We start from the raw sequence: 20,424 nt of genomic DNA on the forward strand, positions 1-20,424 counted from the left end.
ACGATTTGTTCACCTTTTTGCTAACAGTCTCCATTAAACTGTTTTTTTTTCTTCAGCTCTAATTTGCATCAATTAACCTTTACAATGTCGCTCGTTCACAGTTGAAGAAATCCGGAATACAAAACGACTCGTTACATTATAGCTACTTCGTTTAAATAAGCTTAGCGCTCTCAAACTACTATCATCTTCTCCATTATTAGTTTAGTCCAGCCGGTGAGTTAGTTAGTAGGTGAAGTAGAGCCGACCCGATGCGGTTTCGAACTCCGACTCCATTATAATCGCTTGACGTGGGAATCTGCTTTAGAGAAAAAAAAAGTCGTTCGAGAGGGGCTTACACAAAGGGTGCAATCTTCGACTGTGTCAAGATCAGCGTTCAGGTCTTGGGTCGCAATAGAAGGTTCAAGGTTAGCTCGAAGATGTCGACCGAGTGTACTTGAACAAAGGTCCATTCGTTAACTTCCGTTGGGACAATCGTTTTGACTGAGCCCGAGATTGCTGCGTAGAAATTTCGAGTACAACGAATGAATCAGAAAGGTTGAAAGCGGTTACACAGCCCACCACAGTCAATCTAACAAATTATAAATTATGCAAATGGGCAGTTAATGTATTTACTTATCAACCATAAAAAAAACAACACACAATTGGGATTTCCCCGCGGGGGCCAGCTGTTGTCCACAACAAAGTTGAACCACAACTTTCAAACTTTCATCGTCTGCTGAGTCACCTACACACAGTCTTTCCAAGAAACGTTCAAAATGTCGACTCAGCCAGCAAGATTACTTCTTTCAACTCTTCTTTCGCCGAATATATTAATTGTACGAACGAGAAACCCATTCTGCTTTTTTTTGGGGGCTTTGTTGCGAAACTTGAAAGAAAGGCAAAAACCGAAACTGCAATGCTCGCGAAGAAGAGGGATGCTGTGAAGATTTTTATTGAAAAAATGCACTTCGATGCAATCGGATGGGAGTGCCACCAGGCCGAGTGCCGAACCGGTTGCTTTCCAAAAAGTGGATTGAGGTGTACCTTGCAATACGGTTCGATTTGGGGAAATTTTGAAATACTTATTTCAAATTAGTTATAATTATTTATTGTTGCTTATAGCATTGTTTTAGTTCGTGTGCAATGTGCCAAACATGTTGTAAGCGGATATCGTGTCTTAGCAGTTGTTTCAAACTTAAAATTGGTATGTTGAAGCTTTTTTGGCTGAGTCGTCTGGTTAGAGGAGATTTGAGATATATACCACTAGATGCTAGCAGATTCTTACTTCATAAATGATATTTTTATGTGTAATTAAATATGTATCTCATTAATTTCTATTGTCCTACTAAGGCTTGTTGTCTTTTTGGAAATGTTTGATTAAATTAATGAAATAAATTAAACGAAATTTGATCTTTAGAAAACATAGGAAAGAAGAACACTTCAAGTTAATAAAAATGTTAGGGTAGCAAGTTTGATTTGGATGTTGTAATTTTGACAACGTTTAAAAAAAATATTTTCCTAAGACAATTTTGGCAGCGTTTTTCACTAAAATTTCTTTTATTACTGTAAGTATGCAGTATTTTTTGTCATGTCCCAGACAACCTAGAAACACCGTGAACTTTGAATTTTTCAAAAATATTTAGACACGGCCGAATTGTTTTTCTGCAAAATTTGTATGGAGAATTAGTGCTATTCGTTACTCCCACATATTGCTAGCAATTTTTGCTTGTATGCAACAGTAACGAACCACCCTCACGGGGTTTTTTTTTGGGGGGGAGGGGGGGGGGGGGGGGTAGTATTTGTTGAGAAATAGCAAGAAAACTATTTTATACATATGAAAGTATGAAACATCCCCTTTCATTTGCGGGGAGAACGAAAATCTTTGGTCGGGAATAATTGAAGTTATCATCGTTTGAAGTTTGTGAACAATACAGAATTGAAAAAGGCGAAATTTCGTCCCATAGGAAAAAAGTTCAAAAACTTCAAACGATGATAACTTCAATTTTTCCCGACCAAAGATTTTCGTTCACCCGGAAAATGAAAGGGGATGTTCCATACTTTCATATGCATAAAATAGTTTTCTTGCTATTTCTCAAAAAATATCCCCCCTCCCAAATAGACCTCGTGACCCTTAATCCCCATACAAACTTTGTAGAAAAACCATTCGGCCCTGTCTATTTTTTTTTCAAAATTCACAGTGCACGTGTTTCTGGGGACCCCAAACTTTATGTTTTGTAGGTCAGTGTAATTCTACATTCTATAGTAGAAAATGTGAAAAACAAGCAAAAAATTGAAAAAGTGACTTTAAAAACATGGAAAAACAAGTACAGTATGGCCCATAAAAAAATGCGACATTGTTATTAGGTGGAAATCGGGCATGTTTTGACTATTTATGTTGTATGTAGCATGTGTACATGTTAAATAGGTTCCAAACAAACAAATAATACATTGAAAATCTTTTCTTTAGCTATACAAAATGTCACAGCACATTTAAACTTAAAATTCTCAAATTTGCTTCCAGCCCAGGCCATATAAAGGAAAAATGATTGTTCTATGTTGATCGTTCTGAAGAGCACCCTGTGGATTTTTGTATGGATTAAAAAGTAAACAGCCTTCACGGTTACTGTTTTTGAGAGCTGTAACAATTAATTACACTGAATTTTACGCATTCTATTAACCAGTTATACTAAAACAGTGAACTTTTTGGAAATATCCCGATTCTGAAAATGTTTAATTTTTTTTTGAGTTTTTGGAGCCTGCAATGATTTAAGGAAAAAAATAATGCATCAAATGATGGTAATTAACTCTAACAGATGCCCCTGATACAACTTTTAGCAGTATAGAGCCGTTGGGCACCCTTTAGAGCCATTGAAATAGGTTTTAAGTTATTAATTTATTTTGACCGAATCACTCAAGATGATAACCCAAATGGCATGTTTCTCTAAAATGCCTAATTTTATCAAAATTTATAAACTTTTTCGATTGGGCGTATTTAAGAGGGACTTCTAACGATGCTTTTTGCACAGGGTTGGATATTTTAAACTGTTCCGTTTTTAAGATATAAGGTATTAAATAAAGGTAAATTTTGTACCAAAAATACATCCATTGTTGTAGCCCACCAATACCCAGTTTTGGCGAACTGCATAAAACTGTCATGAAAATATCTTCAAAACATACTAAACTAACACCATGATACATAAAAAAATCAGTTTGTTAAGTACATTTTAGAATGGAACCAATTTTCTGTGAAAATATGCACAAGTCGCATTTTTTTATGGGCCATACTGTAAAGCAAAAGATAATGATAGGAGTTGGTAGAATAAGCCAAATAGGGGAAATATACCCTTTCTAATCAAACACCTATCTTCGTCATATGGAGAGTTTGATGCTCGATTAAAGCTATAAACTTACCAGCAACAGCACCGCCTCGAGTAAGCGCGCAAATGTATGCCACTTACTGGCCAAAAAGATCAAATTTAATGCACTTTTGATCATAATTTCTATTTTGCGAGACCATTTCTCATCATTTTGGTGGCACACACATCCACACGCAAGATCAGAGGTTAACTGCTTAACAAAAGTCGCCATCAATATCTTTTCACTTTCACTGCCGACAACATGTTCTTTTGCACATTAGTTAGTCATTCACTTGAAAAATAATCCCGAAAAATGTAAATAATAATAATAATTAGCAAGCACCATCAAAAAAACAAAGGCGCTAAGTCTTCTGACGTTTGAATTTTGAATACCCATTCCAATCGAAGGCTGAAGAAAACCGAGCGAGGAGCGAAGGCAAATAAAGACCAAAGGGTGGCCACCAACACCACCAACATGCTGGTGCAGCGCCAGTTGGAGTGAGCAAGTGCTGCCAGGAAACTTTCGCTATAAATGCTACTTTTCGTGAGTGTTCGCTTAAAATTTCATCAATTTTGGCAGCACTAAGCAGACCTGGAAGAAAAAAAGAACTAAGCTGAAAATAGAAAAATGGGCGTGGCCCAATGCACTCGACTGATTAGAACGAATTTCTGAAATATTTTTTTTGAATGCTCGTAAAAGGAATAGCATAACTTTTGATAAAAGTGAAAATAAACAGAAATGTTCACAAAAAGTTGCTGTACTCGTTGGTGTACTTGGTTTTAGTGAATTTCAAGGAACAATCCAGATTATCCAGCATCATTCAAACACTTCCGCTTATAAGGCTTAAAATGGGCATATTTCCCCTACTATCAGGAACAAATTTAAACAAAACAAGATAATTGCAAAAATAAAATACTGAAGAGATGACCAAAAATTGAACACGTGTGCAAACAGGTGACAGCCGTTAGACTCCAGCGGCGCCTGCTATGTCAGTTTGTAGATCTTGACAGGAATGTTAGTTACTCTTGTTGTTACTAGGGCAACCTCTTTAAGATATGCTTCCATCCAACAAACGCCAGGAATCTGAAAGTTTGTTAGTAGGATAAGAAATTTGGTCAGTATTTATCTTAGAAGATGATGATGCGAGGCAAAAATCAAATCCTTTTGATTCAAAGGTAAGATGTATTATTTCCAAAGCAAGCAATCGCATGCTTAGTTTTGGATGGAATGAAAAGTATGATAATGATATGGAACTGCAGTCCGAATAGGGACAGTAGAACACCCATCTGAAAGGAAAAAGCTCTCAGACTGAGGGTGAAACGGATTAAGAAGAATGGCGCTTGAACCAACATTTTTGTATGAACTTTTTTAAAGCATATTTTATGGGCAGTGATAGTGAGCCTCATTGGAAATTCTAGCAATTCAGTATTTATAAATAATATGGAATATCGTATACAGTATTTGTTCGATAGCTCAGTTTAACACTTTTTAAATTCGCGAGAAAATGGAGGGGTTCTGACGGGAGAAAAACACCGCGCGACTTCTCTTAACAAAGGTTCGGTTTATTCTGATTTTCTCTGCTTACAGGGTTGCCAGAAGGGCCATCAAATTTGTCTGCCGTTTTAACGGGCCAAGAAAATAAAGGTGCAAACAAAACACAACATCTACTTTTCCTTGGGCAGTGTGCCCAAACATTCTCCCCCCGTTGAGGCGTCAGGCTCAACCGAAGGCATCAAAGCAACCTTGGTGATTGCTCGCTTGAACTCGCTCGTTGCAGTTTTCACTGTCACCACTCTGACAGCGCCGTCTTCTCCGGGGTGTGTAGCGACGATCCGTCCGCGCCGCCACTGCTGCGGAGGCAAGTTCTCGTCGATCAGCAGGACCAGCTCACCAACCTTGAACTCCTTCACTCCAGCGTTCCACTTCGGTCGTCCTTGCAGCTGATGGAGGTACTCGCCAGACCATCTTCTCCAAAAGTGTTGCTGCATGTACTGGATGTGCTGCCATCTGCTGAGACGTCCGACCTTCTCATCCGCGTACGACGGTTCCGGTAGAGCCACTCCAGACCGGCTGATCAGGAAGTGCGACGGCGTCAGCACCGTCAAATCGTTCGGGTCTTCAGACATCGGGCACAGGGGCCGGGAGTTGAGGATGGCCTCCGTCTGTGCCAGGAACGTCGTCATCTCCTCGTACGTGAGCTTGGTCTCGCCGACGACCCGCTTCATGTGGTGCTTCATGGACTTCACTCCCGCCTCCCAAATCCCTCCGAAGTGGGGGCTTCTCGGTGGAATGAAGTGCCAGCGGATGCCCTTGAGACTGCAAAACTCCTCCAGCTTGTTCTTGTGCAGTTGACTGTTGAACAGTTCTCGAAGGGCTGCAAGCTCGTTGTTGCCACCGGCGAAGCAAGTGGCGTTGTCCGAATGGATGTCGCTGGGGAGCCCACGTCGGCTAGCGAATCGCTGCAGCGCGGCGATGAAGTTGTCGGTTGAGAGGTTGGTCACGAGCTCGAAATGGATGGCCTTCACCACCATGCATACGAAGACGACCACGTACGCCTTCTGCAGCCTTGATCCTCGTCCTCCGGTCTTCAGCATGAACGGACCAGCGTAGTCGATGCCCACCTTGGAGAAAGGTGGCGCGGGGTTGATCCGGTATCCTGGTAGGTTGCCCATGAACTGACTACCAGGCTTTGGGTTCTGTCTGCGACAGATTTGGCACTTCGTAACGACTTGTTTGATCAGCAGACCTGCTCGCAAGGGCCAGTAGCGTTCGCGAACGATGGCCAACAGTCCGTTTTGGCCAACGTGGAAGTTCTCTTCGTGCAGCTTGCGAACCAGGATCTTCGTGACGTGGTGGCCGTCAGGTAGGAGCACCTGATGCTTGCCGTCGTAGGGTATCGCTGAATACTTCAAACGGCCACCGACTCGGATGAGACCGTCCTCTCCAAGGAACGGCGCCAGATTGGACCACGAGTGTTGCTTGTTGGAGTTCGACCGCAGCAGCTTCAACAGGTCACCGAATGCTTGCTTTTGGACCACCGCAAGGATGGTTTTCTCTGCTCGGGCCACCTCGTCCGCCGAGATGCCAGATGTTTCGCGCCGCTTGTGCACCGCCAGGTTGATGTAGCGCTCGACGTACACCCACGACCGCTGCAGTCGTCGGTAGTTGCTGCATCTCGTAAAGTCGATCGCTGGTTTCGGGTTGACGACCGTCAGGACGATCGCCGGCTTGAGTTCTGGTAGTTGGGACTCGTCGAACGGCTCGGACAGGTCCTCTGGTAGCTGGTGTTCCCACAACTCAGGTGCGCCGTCCTCCCAAAGCTCGTGCTCCAGCAGGTCTTCCGGCAGCGCTCCTCGGGAGAGCACATCGGCTGGGTTGTGTTCCGATCGGATGAAACGCCACGTGAACTCTCGAGTCAACTTCTGAATTGCGGCTACACGGTTCGACACGAACTGCTTCAGTGCCGATGGAGGTTTTTTGAGCCAGCACAGAACGATCTTGGAGTCGCAGTGAAGCACCACGTCGTCGAATGGAACTTCCAGGGCGGCCATGACCTTTTGAGTCAACTCCGCCAACAGTTTTGCGCCGCACGCTTCCAGCCGGGGGATTGTTTGCTCCTTGAGTGGAGCCACTCGTGATTTGCTGGCAGCTCGGCACACGCTGATCTCGCCACGCTTGTTGACGCTCCGGATGTACAGCACACCACCGTATGCTCGCTTTGAGGCGTCCGAAAAGCCGTGGAGTTGCACGTTCACCGCATCCGGGGCGATCAGGCATCGCTTCTTCCGCATCTTGCTGATAGCTGGCAGTTGCACTCGAATCAGCCTCCACCGCAGTGAAAGCTCGACAGGAAGTGGTTGATCCCAGGTTAGCGCACGAACCCAGACGTCTTGCATCACCAGCTTGCACAGCGTGATTATCGGCCCCAGGAAGCCGCAGGGGTCAAACAGGCTGGAGATCTCTGACAGCATGATTCGTTTTGTCCATTTCTCGTTGATGGGTCGGGGCCTAGGGGGGTGCCACTTCAGGTTTTCGGAGCGGATTTGGATCGGCTTCGGAACTTTGGAACCCGCTCCAACTTTTTAACAAAATATGGGTAACTTTTTAAGAGTGCAGAATTTGACGTTTTGACACTTCAAGCTGTTTGTTTATATTTTGTTTCGATTTATCAAACGTGGCCGCGAACTAACAGGATGGTTTTATTGTGGCCAATTCCCTTCGGTTTTCCGGGGGATGCTGCTTGAGAAGCCAAGAAAATAGTACGAATGGAACTTGGTCAATTGGATTAGCTTTGGCACCGTTTTTGGGAGAGAAGACGGATCGACGGTTGAGCTGATGTTCCGGGGGGAATCTTGGACCATGCGTTAACACCGTGGCCAGGTTGAATCTGACTGATGTTGTGATGGAGTTTAGTAGTGCGGAAGCTATGGGAGCAGGATTTCGCACGGCCGGGTCCACACGGAGTAGCGCGCATAAGCCAGCGTAAAGGACAAGGTTCTGGAGGAGGAAGTTCTACGGCAGCTGCTCGAGGGAAAGATTCCCACCGTGGACAAATCTTGGTAGCATGTGTCCCATCCGAGGGTACTTCCGGAATCGATCTTGAGCAAGTACCGAAGGCAGTGGGGATTTTGAAGGGGAACCTCGCAAGAGCACGTAACAGAAAGTTTATCGTTCTGTTGGATGGGGCACAACAGGCTAAGAGGCAGGTCACGGGAAGCAAAGGCGAGCTCAAGTGCAGCAGGATGCGGATCGAATGAAGGAACGTCCGCGACGAAATGTTGGTTACTTTGGCTGTCTTCGGTTGAAGCTTGCCCTCTCGAAACTGGGTCTCGTTGCGGTAAACAGTCGATCGTAGTAAAACATATGTAAACTAACTTAAACCCCTATCTTTTTGGATGAATTACTTCCCGTTTAAGAGCTGCCATCGTAGAGTAGCTGAGACGAGGCTTTAGAACGTTCCGTCACCCTGCGACGCACGTGCCGTTCCCAAGCATGTCCCCAAGCACGGCACTCGTTAACAGACCAAAATCCCATCTGTGACGACGATCTAAATTAGCCTTTGTCAATTTTTTTTTCGTATGAACACCTTCCAAGTCGAGCGCACAACCGATCAAATCCGGGAATTCTTTGCCGCCGAAGGCCTGCTTGTCCCAAGCGTCTTAGTCCATGATTCCGGTCATCATTTCAAATGAGTTTACGGAAGACATTCCAGAGATCTTCTCATAAGATTTGACCTCCATCGTACGACCAACGATAATCGTATCTTGCTCGAGTTCGTTTAGCACGACCGCTTGGACGCCGTCAATTGACCGAATCCATTGAAATCCGGCCTAGTCGAGGGACCGAAGAGAAAGCAACGCTTTCTGGAATCCGACGTGAAGAACAAAATCCGGAAAAAGCTTAGACCAGCGAGGTACCCCCGTTACGTTGCTCAGCTGGAACTCATTAGGATGGTTCGAGCCGTGCAAGCTGGGTCTGCACGCGAAGATGGCCGATTTGAACGCCATCGTTGGCGCTTCAATCAGCAAATCTTTATTTTTTTACAATCGCATCAAATACAAAAATGTTACAATAAATTCAATTGTAATTGCCACCAAAACCATTCAAGAAAAGCAATTATTGTACTTTTAGGCATCCAGTACATCGAAGGCATCCAGTTCCGTCAAGTCGTCATTTTTCGGCTCGTACGTCGTATCACGTTTGACCAGCACTTGCTTGCCGGCGGCCGCGTTGGTCATCACCTTCAGCTGAACGCGCATCACGCGAGCCGGACTGTGCAGAAGCTGTGTCCAGAATGTCGAATCTGAATTCGGGCCCCCTGCGCGGTCTTCTTCTCGGTGGCAGCGTTTGACGGAGTTTCTTGGCGGGGCTCGGGTGGCGTCCTTAGACTTTTCTCTCTTGACCCCAGGACTTTTTTTGTGGCTTCCACCTTGACCTTTACCTTACTTGGAGTGGCGCCGGATTCCTCTTTGACATGCCTCCTTTTTCCCGTCTCGGCAGAGGCACGAGCCGTAAAAGACAGAACGGCGATGGCAACCTTGCGCCTTCTTTGCATTTCTTCTCCTCGAGTGGGCTGAGTAGCTGTAGAGGGATAGGCGCCCGCCGATTTGAGGTGATCTTGGCCATTTCCGGTCGGAGGTGAGTGCGATCAAGCGGGTTGAGGTAATGTACTGTATTAATTACGAAAGTGTGAAATTTTCACAGTTTTAACAACCGTGTCGCCTCCGCGACGGAGATCCTTCCACGATGATCAATATCCGGTCGGCGATCTGCTTCTATCCGTCGCTGTCGGAGAGTTCGGTGAGCTTCAATTCCACCGGAAGGACGAACAAGTTGTGGGCAGATACTTGATCTGTGGAGGGAAATACTAGATATTCCACCGGTCACTATCGAGGGCTTACTCTTACCTTCTTTGCACTCCGACAGAACCAATCGCTGATACCTGCTACGCCTCCAAAGCAGTTTCTATACTTTCACAACCTTTTCTGTTTTTCTGTAGGTTATCTCGGGTGACTGCTCCAAAGGCTTGTGCTTATCGTCCCACGTTAGAATCTACAAATAAAGGCTATGATAAAAATAATCGTTTTCATTTTTTGCACTAAATCTTTGACGAACCTTTTTCGGCGACATCTGCCAAACGTCGCCACCTTTTCCCCGTCAAGACTTTTACCGGGATGCTGGCTGTTCGCTGCCTTGCTAGAATCCACAAGCCACTTCCGCCAGTGCCTCGCTCGTCATCAGCAGGGCCACGCTTAGACATGATTCCGGATCGGTCAGACTGTTTTCTATGGCCAACCGCTCGTTGATGGTGTTGTTACGTTGCTGCTGCTGTGGAACATGCGCTCGTTGCCGAGCAGCTGGAAAAATGTCTCACAGTGCAGCACCCAGATTCGCTTCAGCTGGAGTTGATGCGGCCACGAACGTTAACAGGTTCTGGATCGAGCTGCCCAAACTACGCGGACATTCCTCCACCTTTTTACTTGATTGCGTTCGCACTTCACCATGAAACTGGAGAAAAACAAAATATAAACAAAACGATTGACAGCTCAGCAGAGTGGTACACGCTCATATGGATTAAGTTAACTTTGCTTTGAAAAAAAATCGTGGGTTCGGATCGGATCTGGAGCCGACGGAGCCGATCACGCAGTTTCAGCAGTTTCAGACGCGAGAAACCCGCCAGAACCGAAGTGGCACCCCCCTAGGTCGGGGCACTCGGAAGACAAAGTAGTCCTCGAGCGGGTTCCAAATGAGTCCGAGGGTTTTAATTGTGTTGTTGACATCGGACTCCCCGAAATCAACCTGCTTCTCGTGCAGCTCAGCTGGGATCGCTCGTAGCACCTCGGTGCTATTCGAGCAGAACTTGTGGACGCCGAACCCTCCTCGGCGCAGCAGCTCCGTCAGTTCTTTGTAGATTTTGACAACTTCGGCGACGGACGAACCACCGGTCAGGAAGTCGTCGACGTAGCTGTCTCGCTTGACCACTCGCGCCGCTAGCGGGAGATCCTTGCCTTCATCCGTGGCCAGTTGAACCAATGCCCTTGTTGCGTGGTGAGGTGAGCTGGCGAGGCCGTATGTCACCGTCTGCAACTCGTAGACCTTTGGCTGTCTGTCGTCATCCAACCATAAAATCCGTTGATACTTGCAGTCGTCTTGGTGCAGCCTGACCTGCCGGTACATTTTTGGGATGTCGGCAGTCAGCACGACCGGGTGGGTGCAGAACTTCAGGATGATCGACAGAAGGTCGTTTTGCACTGTGGGCCCAACATCCAGAGTATCGTTCAGCGACAGACCAGACGTGGTCTTCGCCGAAGCGTCGAAAACGACTCTTGTCTTGGTGGTCGAACTTGAGGCCTTGTACACCGCGTGGTGTGGGATGTAGTAACCTCCGTCGTTCACGTGTTGCACTTCCTTCATGTGGCCCAGTGTGAGATATTCGGTTAAGAACGCGGAATACTCGACACGCTTGGCTGGGTTCCTGGCCAACGAGATCATCAACTTGTCCAAGCGCTTCCGCGCGTTGTTGTACGAGTCGCCCAGTTGACTCTTCTGGTTGTTGAAAGGAAGCCGGACGACGAACCGGCCTTCGGCGTCTCGAGAGTGGGTGCGCTGGAAGTGTTCCTCGACGGCAGCCTCAGCTACGGTCAGGTCGGTCTCTGGGTGGACGCACTCGATCTCCCAAAACTTCACCATCGTCTTGTTCAGCTCCTCCTCGAAGTGGTTTAGTTGGCACACACGCGGGCATGGCTTGGCCTTTCTGGTCGGTACCGCTCCTCCTAGGACCCATCCGAGTTCCGTCTCGGCCAGTGTTGGCGCGTTGCGGCCGATCTTGACGCGACCGCTCTTGACCAAATCAAAGAAGATTTCGTTGCCGATGATAAGGTCAATCTCTCCAGGGGTGTGGAACTTTGGGTCAGCTAGTTGCAGTCCTGGCGGCAGGGGCCAGGATGCGACGTCGATCTCAACCACGGGAAGGTTCGACGTGATGCGTGGTACGACCAGGAAATCCAACACGGGTGAGGCGAAGGCGTTCACGCAGGAGTTGATCTTCGTGGACAGCACGTACTTCACTCGGGTCTGGATGTCGTTCAAGCCGCTCACCGGTAAGTCCACGCGATCCATCTTCAGCTTAAGCTTGTTCGCCAACTTCTCGGTGATAATGTTGCTGTCAGACCCCGAGTCCAACAGCGCCCGACACTTGACAGTGGAATCGGCTTGGCCGATCACCATCACTTCCGCCGTCGACAGCAGCACTTGGTGCTTCGCACCGCCGACGTTTGCACAGAGGGACACCGCGCTGCTCTGCTGCACTGGAGCGGTTGCTGGACCGCCCGCTGGAACCGAGGATGCCACTGGCAGGCACTGGCTCGATTCTTCCTTCTTCACTTGACCTTGGTTGCTTCGGGTGGCACTGTCGTGCAGGAGACTGTGGTGCTTGCGGCCGCAGCCTTGCACCTTGCACAGAGTCTTGGACTCGCAATCACTCACCCGGTGTCTCGCCTTCAAGCAGTTGTAACACAAGTTTGCCTTGGTGGCAACGGACTTGCGCTCCGGTACGCTCAGGTCTCTGAACGTCGAGCACCGGTAGATCGGGTGATCCTCTTTGCAGTGGCCACACACTTCCGTTGTGGCCTGCACGAACGACTTGAGCAGGGGCTGGGACTTCTGTCCGAACGCTTGGCGTTGCTTGCTTGGGGCCACTGTTGACTGCTGCGCTGGTTGCTGCTGGGAGCGATTTGTGCGCTGCAGAACACGCCCACGTTCCCGCAGGAACTCCATGAACTCCACGAAGTCTGGCAACGCTCCGCTGCCGATCTTCAGCTCCCACTGCTCTTGCGTCTCCTTGTCGAGCTTCTTGTAGATCACGTTCACCATCACTAGCTCGGCTAGCCCTTCGACTGGATACCCGTGACCAGCCAAAGCTTCGCTGTGCTTCGCACACACCTCGACCAGTTTGGAGATGGACTTGCCGCGACTCTCCTTGGCGACTTTCGGGCAATCCAGAATGGCGTCGATGTGCGTGTCCAGAATGAGGCGTTTGTCCTCGTATTCGTCCTCCAAAATCCTCCAGGCCGCGTCGTAATCGTTATTATTTACGACGTCCTGGTCGATCTTGTCCTTGGCGTCGTCAACGAGCGCATTCCGGAGGTACAGAATCTTCATGGCTGGGGGGTCGTTCGTGTAGCGAGACATAATGCTCTGGAACAGGTTCTTGAAACTGTACCAGCTCTCCGGTTTGCCGTTGAAGGTAGGGAACGGAGCTTGCAGGTGCGGGACTGGCGCTGGGGCTTGGATGTAGACAGGTTGTGGAGGGGCAACTGCGGCGGCGGGTGCCTTCGGCAGTTCCAACAGCTTCGTGGTGAGCTCCGACTCGGCGATCCTCGCTTGCAACTTTTCGTACACGGTACTGTGCAGCTTTTCAAACGCCGCGTACTTCCCACGCTGCTCGGCTCTCTTTTCCTTTGGCAGCAGGACGATGATGTCGGAGTAGTTTTTGTCGTAATCGTCCGCGCTACGCCGCAGCGTCTCCTCGTAGAGCTTGAGCAGGTGGACACTCACCGTCACTTCCTCCAGCGAACCTTTCATCCGCTCCAACTTCTCGACGAGCATGTCCCGCCGATCCTCCAACGCTTCCAAGTTCTTCTCCATCCTGCGCTTCTTCTGCTGGGCTTCTTGATCGGCTTTCTGCTGGGCGACGGTTTTCACCACGCTTCCTTTCGACCCCGTCAGAGCGTCGAGAATATTCCTCCTCGTAATTCCGGTCGACACTCCCGTGGGCGTCTGCTGGTCGCTCATCCGTGCACACTTTTTGCCTCTTCAATGGCCACTTTTGCTTTTTTCGCACTCACTGGTCTCGCGCAGAGACGGACTTTTTTCGCACTTGCCAAGATGGCGTCCTTTTCGACGTGCCACAGGCACGCACACTACTGCAGCCGATCGCAACCGGCGTCAGTTTTCTACGCCAAAATGGCGACCACTTTTTCCTTGTGTGCAACGGGCACACACACACAAACGTTTGTCCGCCGAAACTGGCGTGCTTTTTTCTTTTGTGCCACGGGCACACACACACACACTTGGTGGCGTAGCGCCGACCCCAAACTTCCGTACAGTCGAGCGTTCTCAACTGGTTCTAAAACTTCCGTGCCACGGGCACGCACTTTCTTGGTGGCGTAGCACCAACCCAAGAGTCCACTTCGCCCAAGATGGCGACTTCCCGGAACTTGTGCCACGGACACAAGAACCGACTTCACTTTGGCCGCAGCCGAACTTAGCACCGGGCTAATCACTCACGAACCGGGAACCAGCTCCAAATTCTCCGAATAATATCCGGGAGAACGGACCAAAAAATGTTCGATAGCTCAGTTTAACACTTTTGAAAAATCGCGAGAAAATGGAGGGGTTCTGACGGGAGAAAAACACCGCGCGACTTCTCTTAACAAAGGTTCGGTTTATTCTGTTTTTTCTCTGCTTACAGGGTTGCCAGAAGGGCCATCAAATTTGTCCGCCGTTTTAACGGGCCAAGAAAATAAAGGTGCAAACAAAACAAAAAATCTACTTTTCCTTGGGCAGTGTGCCCAAACAGTATTGCTCACTATATTTAAGGAGTGGAACCTAACCATAACGCTGGCCTAAAATCTTCGGATGTAAGTGTGTCCCTTCCCAATTTAGTGTGCTGTTAAATCTTTTACGACACTTTTATGAGCGCACGTTGGCTGAATTTCAAAGCGAGTGAATAATTAAGATCGCGCAAAAAATCAACCGCACACCACTTACGGACTTAAGCATTCACGAATCGTTTCTTCTTCCGCAGAGAAAACGTGTGCGTCGAGCGTGAAGAGCAGCAGGAGGAGGTCGACGGCGACTCCGAAAACACCGAGATCGCGGTGGACGGCGGCAACTTCCAAAGTTTCGGCTTTATTAATCTGAACTTTGAGTCGTGCGCCGAGCATAAGAACAAGCACGTCTGCAAATCGGTGTAAGTTTAAAAGCTTGGTGCACGCGGGGGCGTTTCTGATCTTTCTCCTCTCTTTCTCCACTAGTAAAAACAATAATGGCCAGAAGAGCACCGTTAAGGTCACCCGCCAGTGCTGTCACGGTTATGCACGGCCGCGTAATGGACCCCCGAATGCGCAGTGTGAGAAGGTGGACCTGTACTCGATGGCGGAAACCGCGGAGCGTCTCGGCGCCAAGGAGTTTGTGGCGACCTTGAAGAAGAGCGGACTGGAGTCGCTGCTGGAGAAGGACCTGACGCTGTTTGTGACCCCGGACGGCGCTTACACCAAGTTTGCCGAGCAGATGTGGGAGAATGTGAGTTGATTGATGTTTTTGATTGTGTGGTGTAATTAATGGGTTGATTTTTGTTTCCGTAGAACTTGGTTGCGTTTGACCCTTCGGGTCGTGCGAAACGACAGGCAGATGCTTCCGGAATGACCGCGCGTGATTTGATTCTGGCGCACGCCGTCAACGGATCGTACCACATTGAGGACGTTAGCAACGAGCAATTGCTGAAGACGGAACTGGCAGACACGAACATTCGAATCAACATCTTCCCACGTGCGCCCTCGGACCGCAGCGGAGACCATCCCTACCGGTACACTGCCAACTGTGCGCCGCTGGTCAAGCTGAACCGTGTCTCCGAGAAGGGCATTGTCCATGTGGCCGATCGAGTGCTGATGCCGGTGCGTAACAACATCATGACCATCATTCGCAATCGCGACGATCTGACGGTGCTGAGGACGATTCTCGAAAAGACTGGCCTCGACAAAACGCTTGAGCAGGTTGGAGATGATAAGCACTTTACCGTGTTTGCGCCCAACGACGATGCCTTCCTGAAGCTGGACAAAGACATTCGTAGAAAGCTGAAGGCTGGAAATGGCTGTGCCACAAGTAAGTTGAAACAAAACAGTAACGACCGATGATTCATCATCTTTCATTTACATGCTCCACTGGAGTGGCCATTCTTAATAATGCGCGCAGACGGAACGCCGCTGGAATAGCAATTTAGTATGGGCGTCATTTGGTTATGCGACGTTATGGTTCTTGAGATTGAGTTGGTTTTTCTAAACGACTCAACTCGATGACCACTTGTTGGACGCTTTTAATTGGATGCTTGGTCAAACACAATGCTGACCTGCGAGCATTTTTCTCAGCTATTCGCGTGGTAATCATTTCGCGCATTGTTAAAGTTTCCACGACTCGAAAAATAAACAGATCATTGGCTCAGCAGCGTGCTTCCGCAAGTTGTACTTCCAATAAGTTATGGGTCTAGTTTCGCCGGTCGAAGGTTGACGATTGCGTTCTCTCTCCCACAGATATCTTGAAGAACCACATCTTGGACATCACGTTCTGCTCGCTGGCGGCCATCAACGGTGTCAAGACGTCGACCTACAATCTGCTGAGCGAGAAGCTCGAGTTTGAGTTTGCCTCGATTGCCAAGAGCGAAACCGAGGACATGACGTCCGACAAGAAGATGCAGCGGCTGAGAATCAATGGCATCGCCGGCATTGAGGAGACCGATCTGATGGGCACGAACGGCGTTGTTCACATCATTGATACCGTGCTGCCGACGGACAGCGGAATGCCCATCTCGAACGCGCTGGCTAATCGCAATCTGACCATCTTCAAGCAGCTCATCGACGACGCCGGTTTGGAGGACGAGTTCGATGCGATGACCAACCGAACGTTCTTCATTCCCTCGGACAAGGCTTTCGAGCAGAGCGAGGCTGGACAGTACTGGATTCAGCAACTCAAGGAACATCCGGAGAGTCTGAAGGACAACGCTCGCCTCAAAGAGTTCCTTGAATACCACGTGGCGGAACCACTGATCAAAACGTGCGATCTGCAGGAGAACATGATTAAAACGGCCACCGGAAGTGACCTGCGAGTGAATCTGTACACCACGAATCCCGTATTCAGCAACGTGCTGAACCGTGCGACGGTAAACTGCGCTAGGTTGATGCACTTCGATGATGAGACTTGTGGTTCCGTTGTGCATGAGGTCGACAAGGTTCTGGAATCTCCAAAATCGGTAAATTTCACCCCATTTGTGCCCGCATTTTACAATTCTAATCTTTTCCCCCCAACTCTTTGCAGAATCTGTTCGATGCGTTGAAAACCAACCCCGAGTACAGCATGTTCCTGGCGCTGGTCGAAAAGGCCAACCTTACCGACCTCCTGAACGCCTCTAACGAGAGTCTCACCATTTTCGTGCCCAAAAACGACGTCTTCCTCGAGGTCAAGGAGTGGTACGACCAAACGATGGACAACACCGAAGAGCTAGAGTACGTCATCAGGTCGCACATCGTGCCGGACGTCATCTGCTGCGCCGGAATCGTCCAGTCCAACTGGCCGTTCATCCGCACCATCGAGACCATCAACCAGCAGCGGCTGAAGCTGAACCGCGACCGCCGCCCCCAGGTGCAGAATGCAGGCGTAACCAAATGTGATATTGTTGCCAAGAATGGAATTATTCATGAGATCAACGATGTGATCAGTGTGCAGAAGAAACGACGCGCCGACTCCGAGGGATTCCCCAGCTTCGCCCGTCCGCTCACGTTCTTCTTCAAGTGAGAACGCGGATGCGCGGAGTTTTTATCTTTGCGTGAGGTGCACCGAAATAATCTGATTATCTAAATAAGTTTATTATTTAAAGTGTCTCGCTCTACGAACTCAATCACTTCTGCTTGTTAATTATTTCAACAAGTACGGAACTGTACAACACAAACACTGTAGAATGAGTGATTGAAACGAATAAATCTCATATTTATACAATGACGAAATAAAGATGTAAAATTATCGAAATCTCCTCGTTCTTGATGTTTTGTATTTAACGTGCTTTTTCTTCCTGTTTCATAAAACCCCACCTACCTCCCAAAACTTTGAAATTACTGAATTTTATGAAGACTTGTAAAAACAAACTAATGATGTAAAATGAGTTTTAATTCAAATCTATAATACACAGAAAAAATCAATTAGCTCTACAACAAATATTGAATCTGCATTGAGTCATAACTGCATGATGTTGGCTAAGGTGCATGGATTTCGAAGCATTCCATCAATAAATATATTTTATATGAAAAGAAAAAAAAAAACATTTAATGTTCACAATGTCGACATTCATTTTTTGAGAGCTTTCATTGCCTCCCAATAACGCTGTACTTCAACTCCTTCCCAGTTTGAGTTGGTGATTTTAGTGAATACATTATTTTTCAAATGCTCCATGACATTCTGCTCAATCACGGTCAATCCACAGATAAATGCCTCCAAATTGATGTTCACCAGATGCTCCGTTTGCATTCCGGACAGGAACGTAGCTGGACCGTCAAGTTGAACAAAATGATACATGGCCAGTTTGCCCAGTTCAACTCCTTGCTGTTTGCAGTATTCGCTCGCCTCTCGACAGATCAGTTTTGTCTGATCTTGGCACGGATGCCATGGCTGGGGTCCCGCGTTCGTTAGCAAGCCCAAACCGTGACCGGAAGCGCAAATTATGGCGAGCTTGTTTTCCTCGAAGAATGGGATGTATTCTTTAAGCGAATCATCGATCAGCGTGTTTCTGCAGTAACATAGAACGGTATCGAATCGACCCGGTGCTCCGGCAATCACCTTCTTAAGGACATCCATTGGGTACGCGGACACTCCGATGAATTTGAGTTTACCTTCGTCTCTTAATTTCTCTAGAGTGGGCAAGGTCTCGTTCCAAATCACGCTTAGATCTTCCACAAACTCAACGTCGTGAATCTACAATAGAAATTGATGAAAATAATGGAAACTTAATCTGCATCACATCAAACCTGAACCACATCCAGATAATCAACTCCAAGCAGCTTTAAGCTTTTCTCCACACTTTCGCGTGTCTTTTTGGCACTGTAATCGAACATATTCTCGTAATCCAGCTCGTAGCGTCCCACCTTAGTGGCAACGTAGTACGCGTGGCGTGGCACACCCTTCAACGCTTGGCCAAGAATCTCCTCGGAGCGTCCCTGGCCGTAGTACGGAGCCGTGTCAACGTAGTTGATTCCTTTGCGCAGTGCCTGGTGGACTGCCTTTATGCCGGTTGCTGCATCGAGATCCCTTAAGTGATATGTATTTGTATATTTTTGCGTTCAGAAAAATGATCATTTAGAAGATATCTTACCCGTAAAACTTGCTCAAGGTACCGGTTCCAAGGGATATTTTAGAAACCTGGAGGCCAGTTCGACCAAATTGGTTATATTGCATCTTTCGGACACTTTCTTCATCGTGAAAACCATTCACAAAAGTTGGTGGTAACTGCTCCATGGATAGATGATGACTGGCTGGATTTTAAATTAATCACTGATAGTCTTTTTATAGCTTCTGTCCCATGTAGGTACTTCTTATCAATGCTGCTCAATTGTTTGGTAAATTAAAACACTGGCTTGAAATACTTGCATACACCAAGTGCTACTATAACTTGATAATTATCTTGAATTTTTTAATCAAAGCTCGCTGATTGTGTGCAATACATGATACTAAATTGATATCAAATTTAAAATTCAGGACACCACTGATAACACTGATGTACATATAACAAGTGAAGCAAAGAACGTTGGTTCCAAACAAATCTCAACCAAAATTGAGGCGATCCGCCCAAACCAGAGAACGTCAGATGGAAGAGAAGTTGCATTCAACACATGCATTCATGGTGTACCACCATGGTAAGTGGTGAAAGCTCAGTAAGTTAAGCTTATTATTAAGTTTTATAGCATCGCATGGACAGTTAGGCTGTTGCAGTCATTTGAAATATTTGAAATTGTTTATTCAATTTGTCTTTTTTTTTCAAAAATCTCAAAAGAATTCTAAGTTGATTGTGGATTAGGGTGACAAGAAAAAATGTAGAGATACCCCCTGGCTCGATCCTAAGTAACTGTGCCAATTTTGAGCCAAATCGGTAAAGGGTTGCTATGTATCGTTGAAGTTTATATGGGAAAAATCGCGAAAATGTATGGGGAAAAACATCGCTTCAGGATTTTGGCAGTAGGTGGCCCAAAATTGTCCAAGTGTGAGATTCTTGTAGGAAATTTAATTTCCTTCAATTTTGTCGAAGGGTGCAAGAAGATCTGAGTTGATCCTGATGAGCTATTAGCAATGCGATGAAAATAAATCGGCCTATATACTTGAAAGGATATATGGGGTCTATAGGAAGTATATAAGAAAATACCTTTACTAAAAAAATCACCAAAAATCAGGATAAACTCTGATCGTTTTGCACTCTTGGGCAAAGTTGTAGAGAATTGAATTTCCTACAAGACAATTTTGGGCGAGACCCGCGCCACCTGGCAGAATAAAAATGAAACGATGTTTTTCTGCATACATTTTTGCGATTTTCCCATATAAATTTCAACTATAAAAAGTGACCCTTACGCCTTAACTGATTTGGCTCAAAATTGGCACAGATACTTACTTTAGCCAAATGAATCTAGTCAGAGGGTATCCCTGACGTAATTTTTTTTATTGTCACCCTATTGTGGATGGAATCAAAGCTATTCTGACTTACTTACTTGCCCACCAGAGTTCAAAAACTGAAACAGTTACATTTTCCCATACAGTTTGACGACTTTCTCAGTCAAA

General features: G+C 47.1%; 2 protein-coding genes across 2 annotated transcripts in view; one reads left to right on the top strand and one right to left on the bottom strand.

The window, feature by feature from the left end:
- The window catches only part of LOC120421484 (transforming growth factor-beta-induced protein ig-h3), a 28,783-nt gene extending 11,146 nt beyond the window's left edge, over positions 1 to 17,637 (top strand). The window contains exons 4-8 of the mRNA XM_039584703.1: positions 14,645 to 14,809; positions 14,874 to 15,141; positions 15,204 to 15,720; positions 16,146 to 16,861; positions 16,927 to 17,637. Of these exons, the coding sequence (XP_039440637.1) occupies positions 14,645 to 14,809; positions 14,874 to 15,141; positions 15,204 to 15,720; positions 16,146 to 16,861; positions 16,927 to 17,403 (2,143 nt within the window). The 3' untranslated portion in view covers positions 17,404 to 17,637. The remainder of the gene's footprint in view (positions 1 to 14,644; positions 14,810 to 14,873; positions 15,142 to 15,203; positions 15,721 to 16,145; positions 16,862 to 16,926) is intronic.
- Positions 17,638 to 17,934: 297 nt separating this feature from the next.
- Positions 17,935 to 19,178, bottom strand: LOC120421520 (uncharacterized). Its single transcript, XM_039584738.2, has 3 exons — positions 18,971 to 19,178; positions 18,627 to 18,906; positions 17,935 to 18,573 (listed from the first exon to the last, which is right to left on the bottom strand). Exons 1-3 carry the CDS (start codon positions 19,111 to 19,113, stop codon positions 17,950 to 17,952), a joined length of 1,047 nt encoding a protein of 348 aa, XP_039440672.1. The 5' UTR covers positions 19,114 to 19,178; the 3' UTR covers positions 17,935 to 17,949.
- Positions 19,179 to 20,424: the final 1,246 nt, after the last annotated feature.

The sequence above is a fragment of the Culex pipiens genome, chromosome 3 (genome assembly GCF_016801865.2).
Source record: "Culex pipiens pallens isolate TS chromosome 3, TS_CPP_V2, whole genome shotgun sequence".
NCBI classification, from domain to species: Eukaryota; Metazoa; Arthropoda; class Insecta; order Diptera; family Culicidae; genus Culex; species Culex pipiens.

Coding starts and splice junctions, on each gene's coding strand:
- LOC120421520 (XM_039584738.2), bottom strand. CDS start 19,113: ATGGAGCAGTTACCACCAACTTTTGTGAATGGTTTTCACGATGAAGAA. Junction 18,907..18,970: donor ACCTTGAGCAAGTTTTACGG/GTAAGATATCTT, acceptor ATATCACTTAAG/GGATCTCGATGCAGCAACCG. Junction 18,574..18,626: donor ATTATCTGGATGTGGTTCAG/GTTTGATGTGAT, acceptor TTTCTATTGTAG/ATTCACGACGTTGAGTTTGT.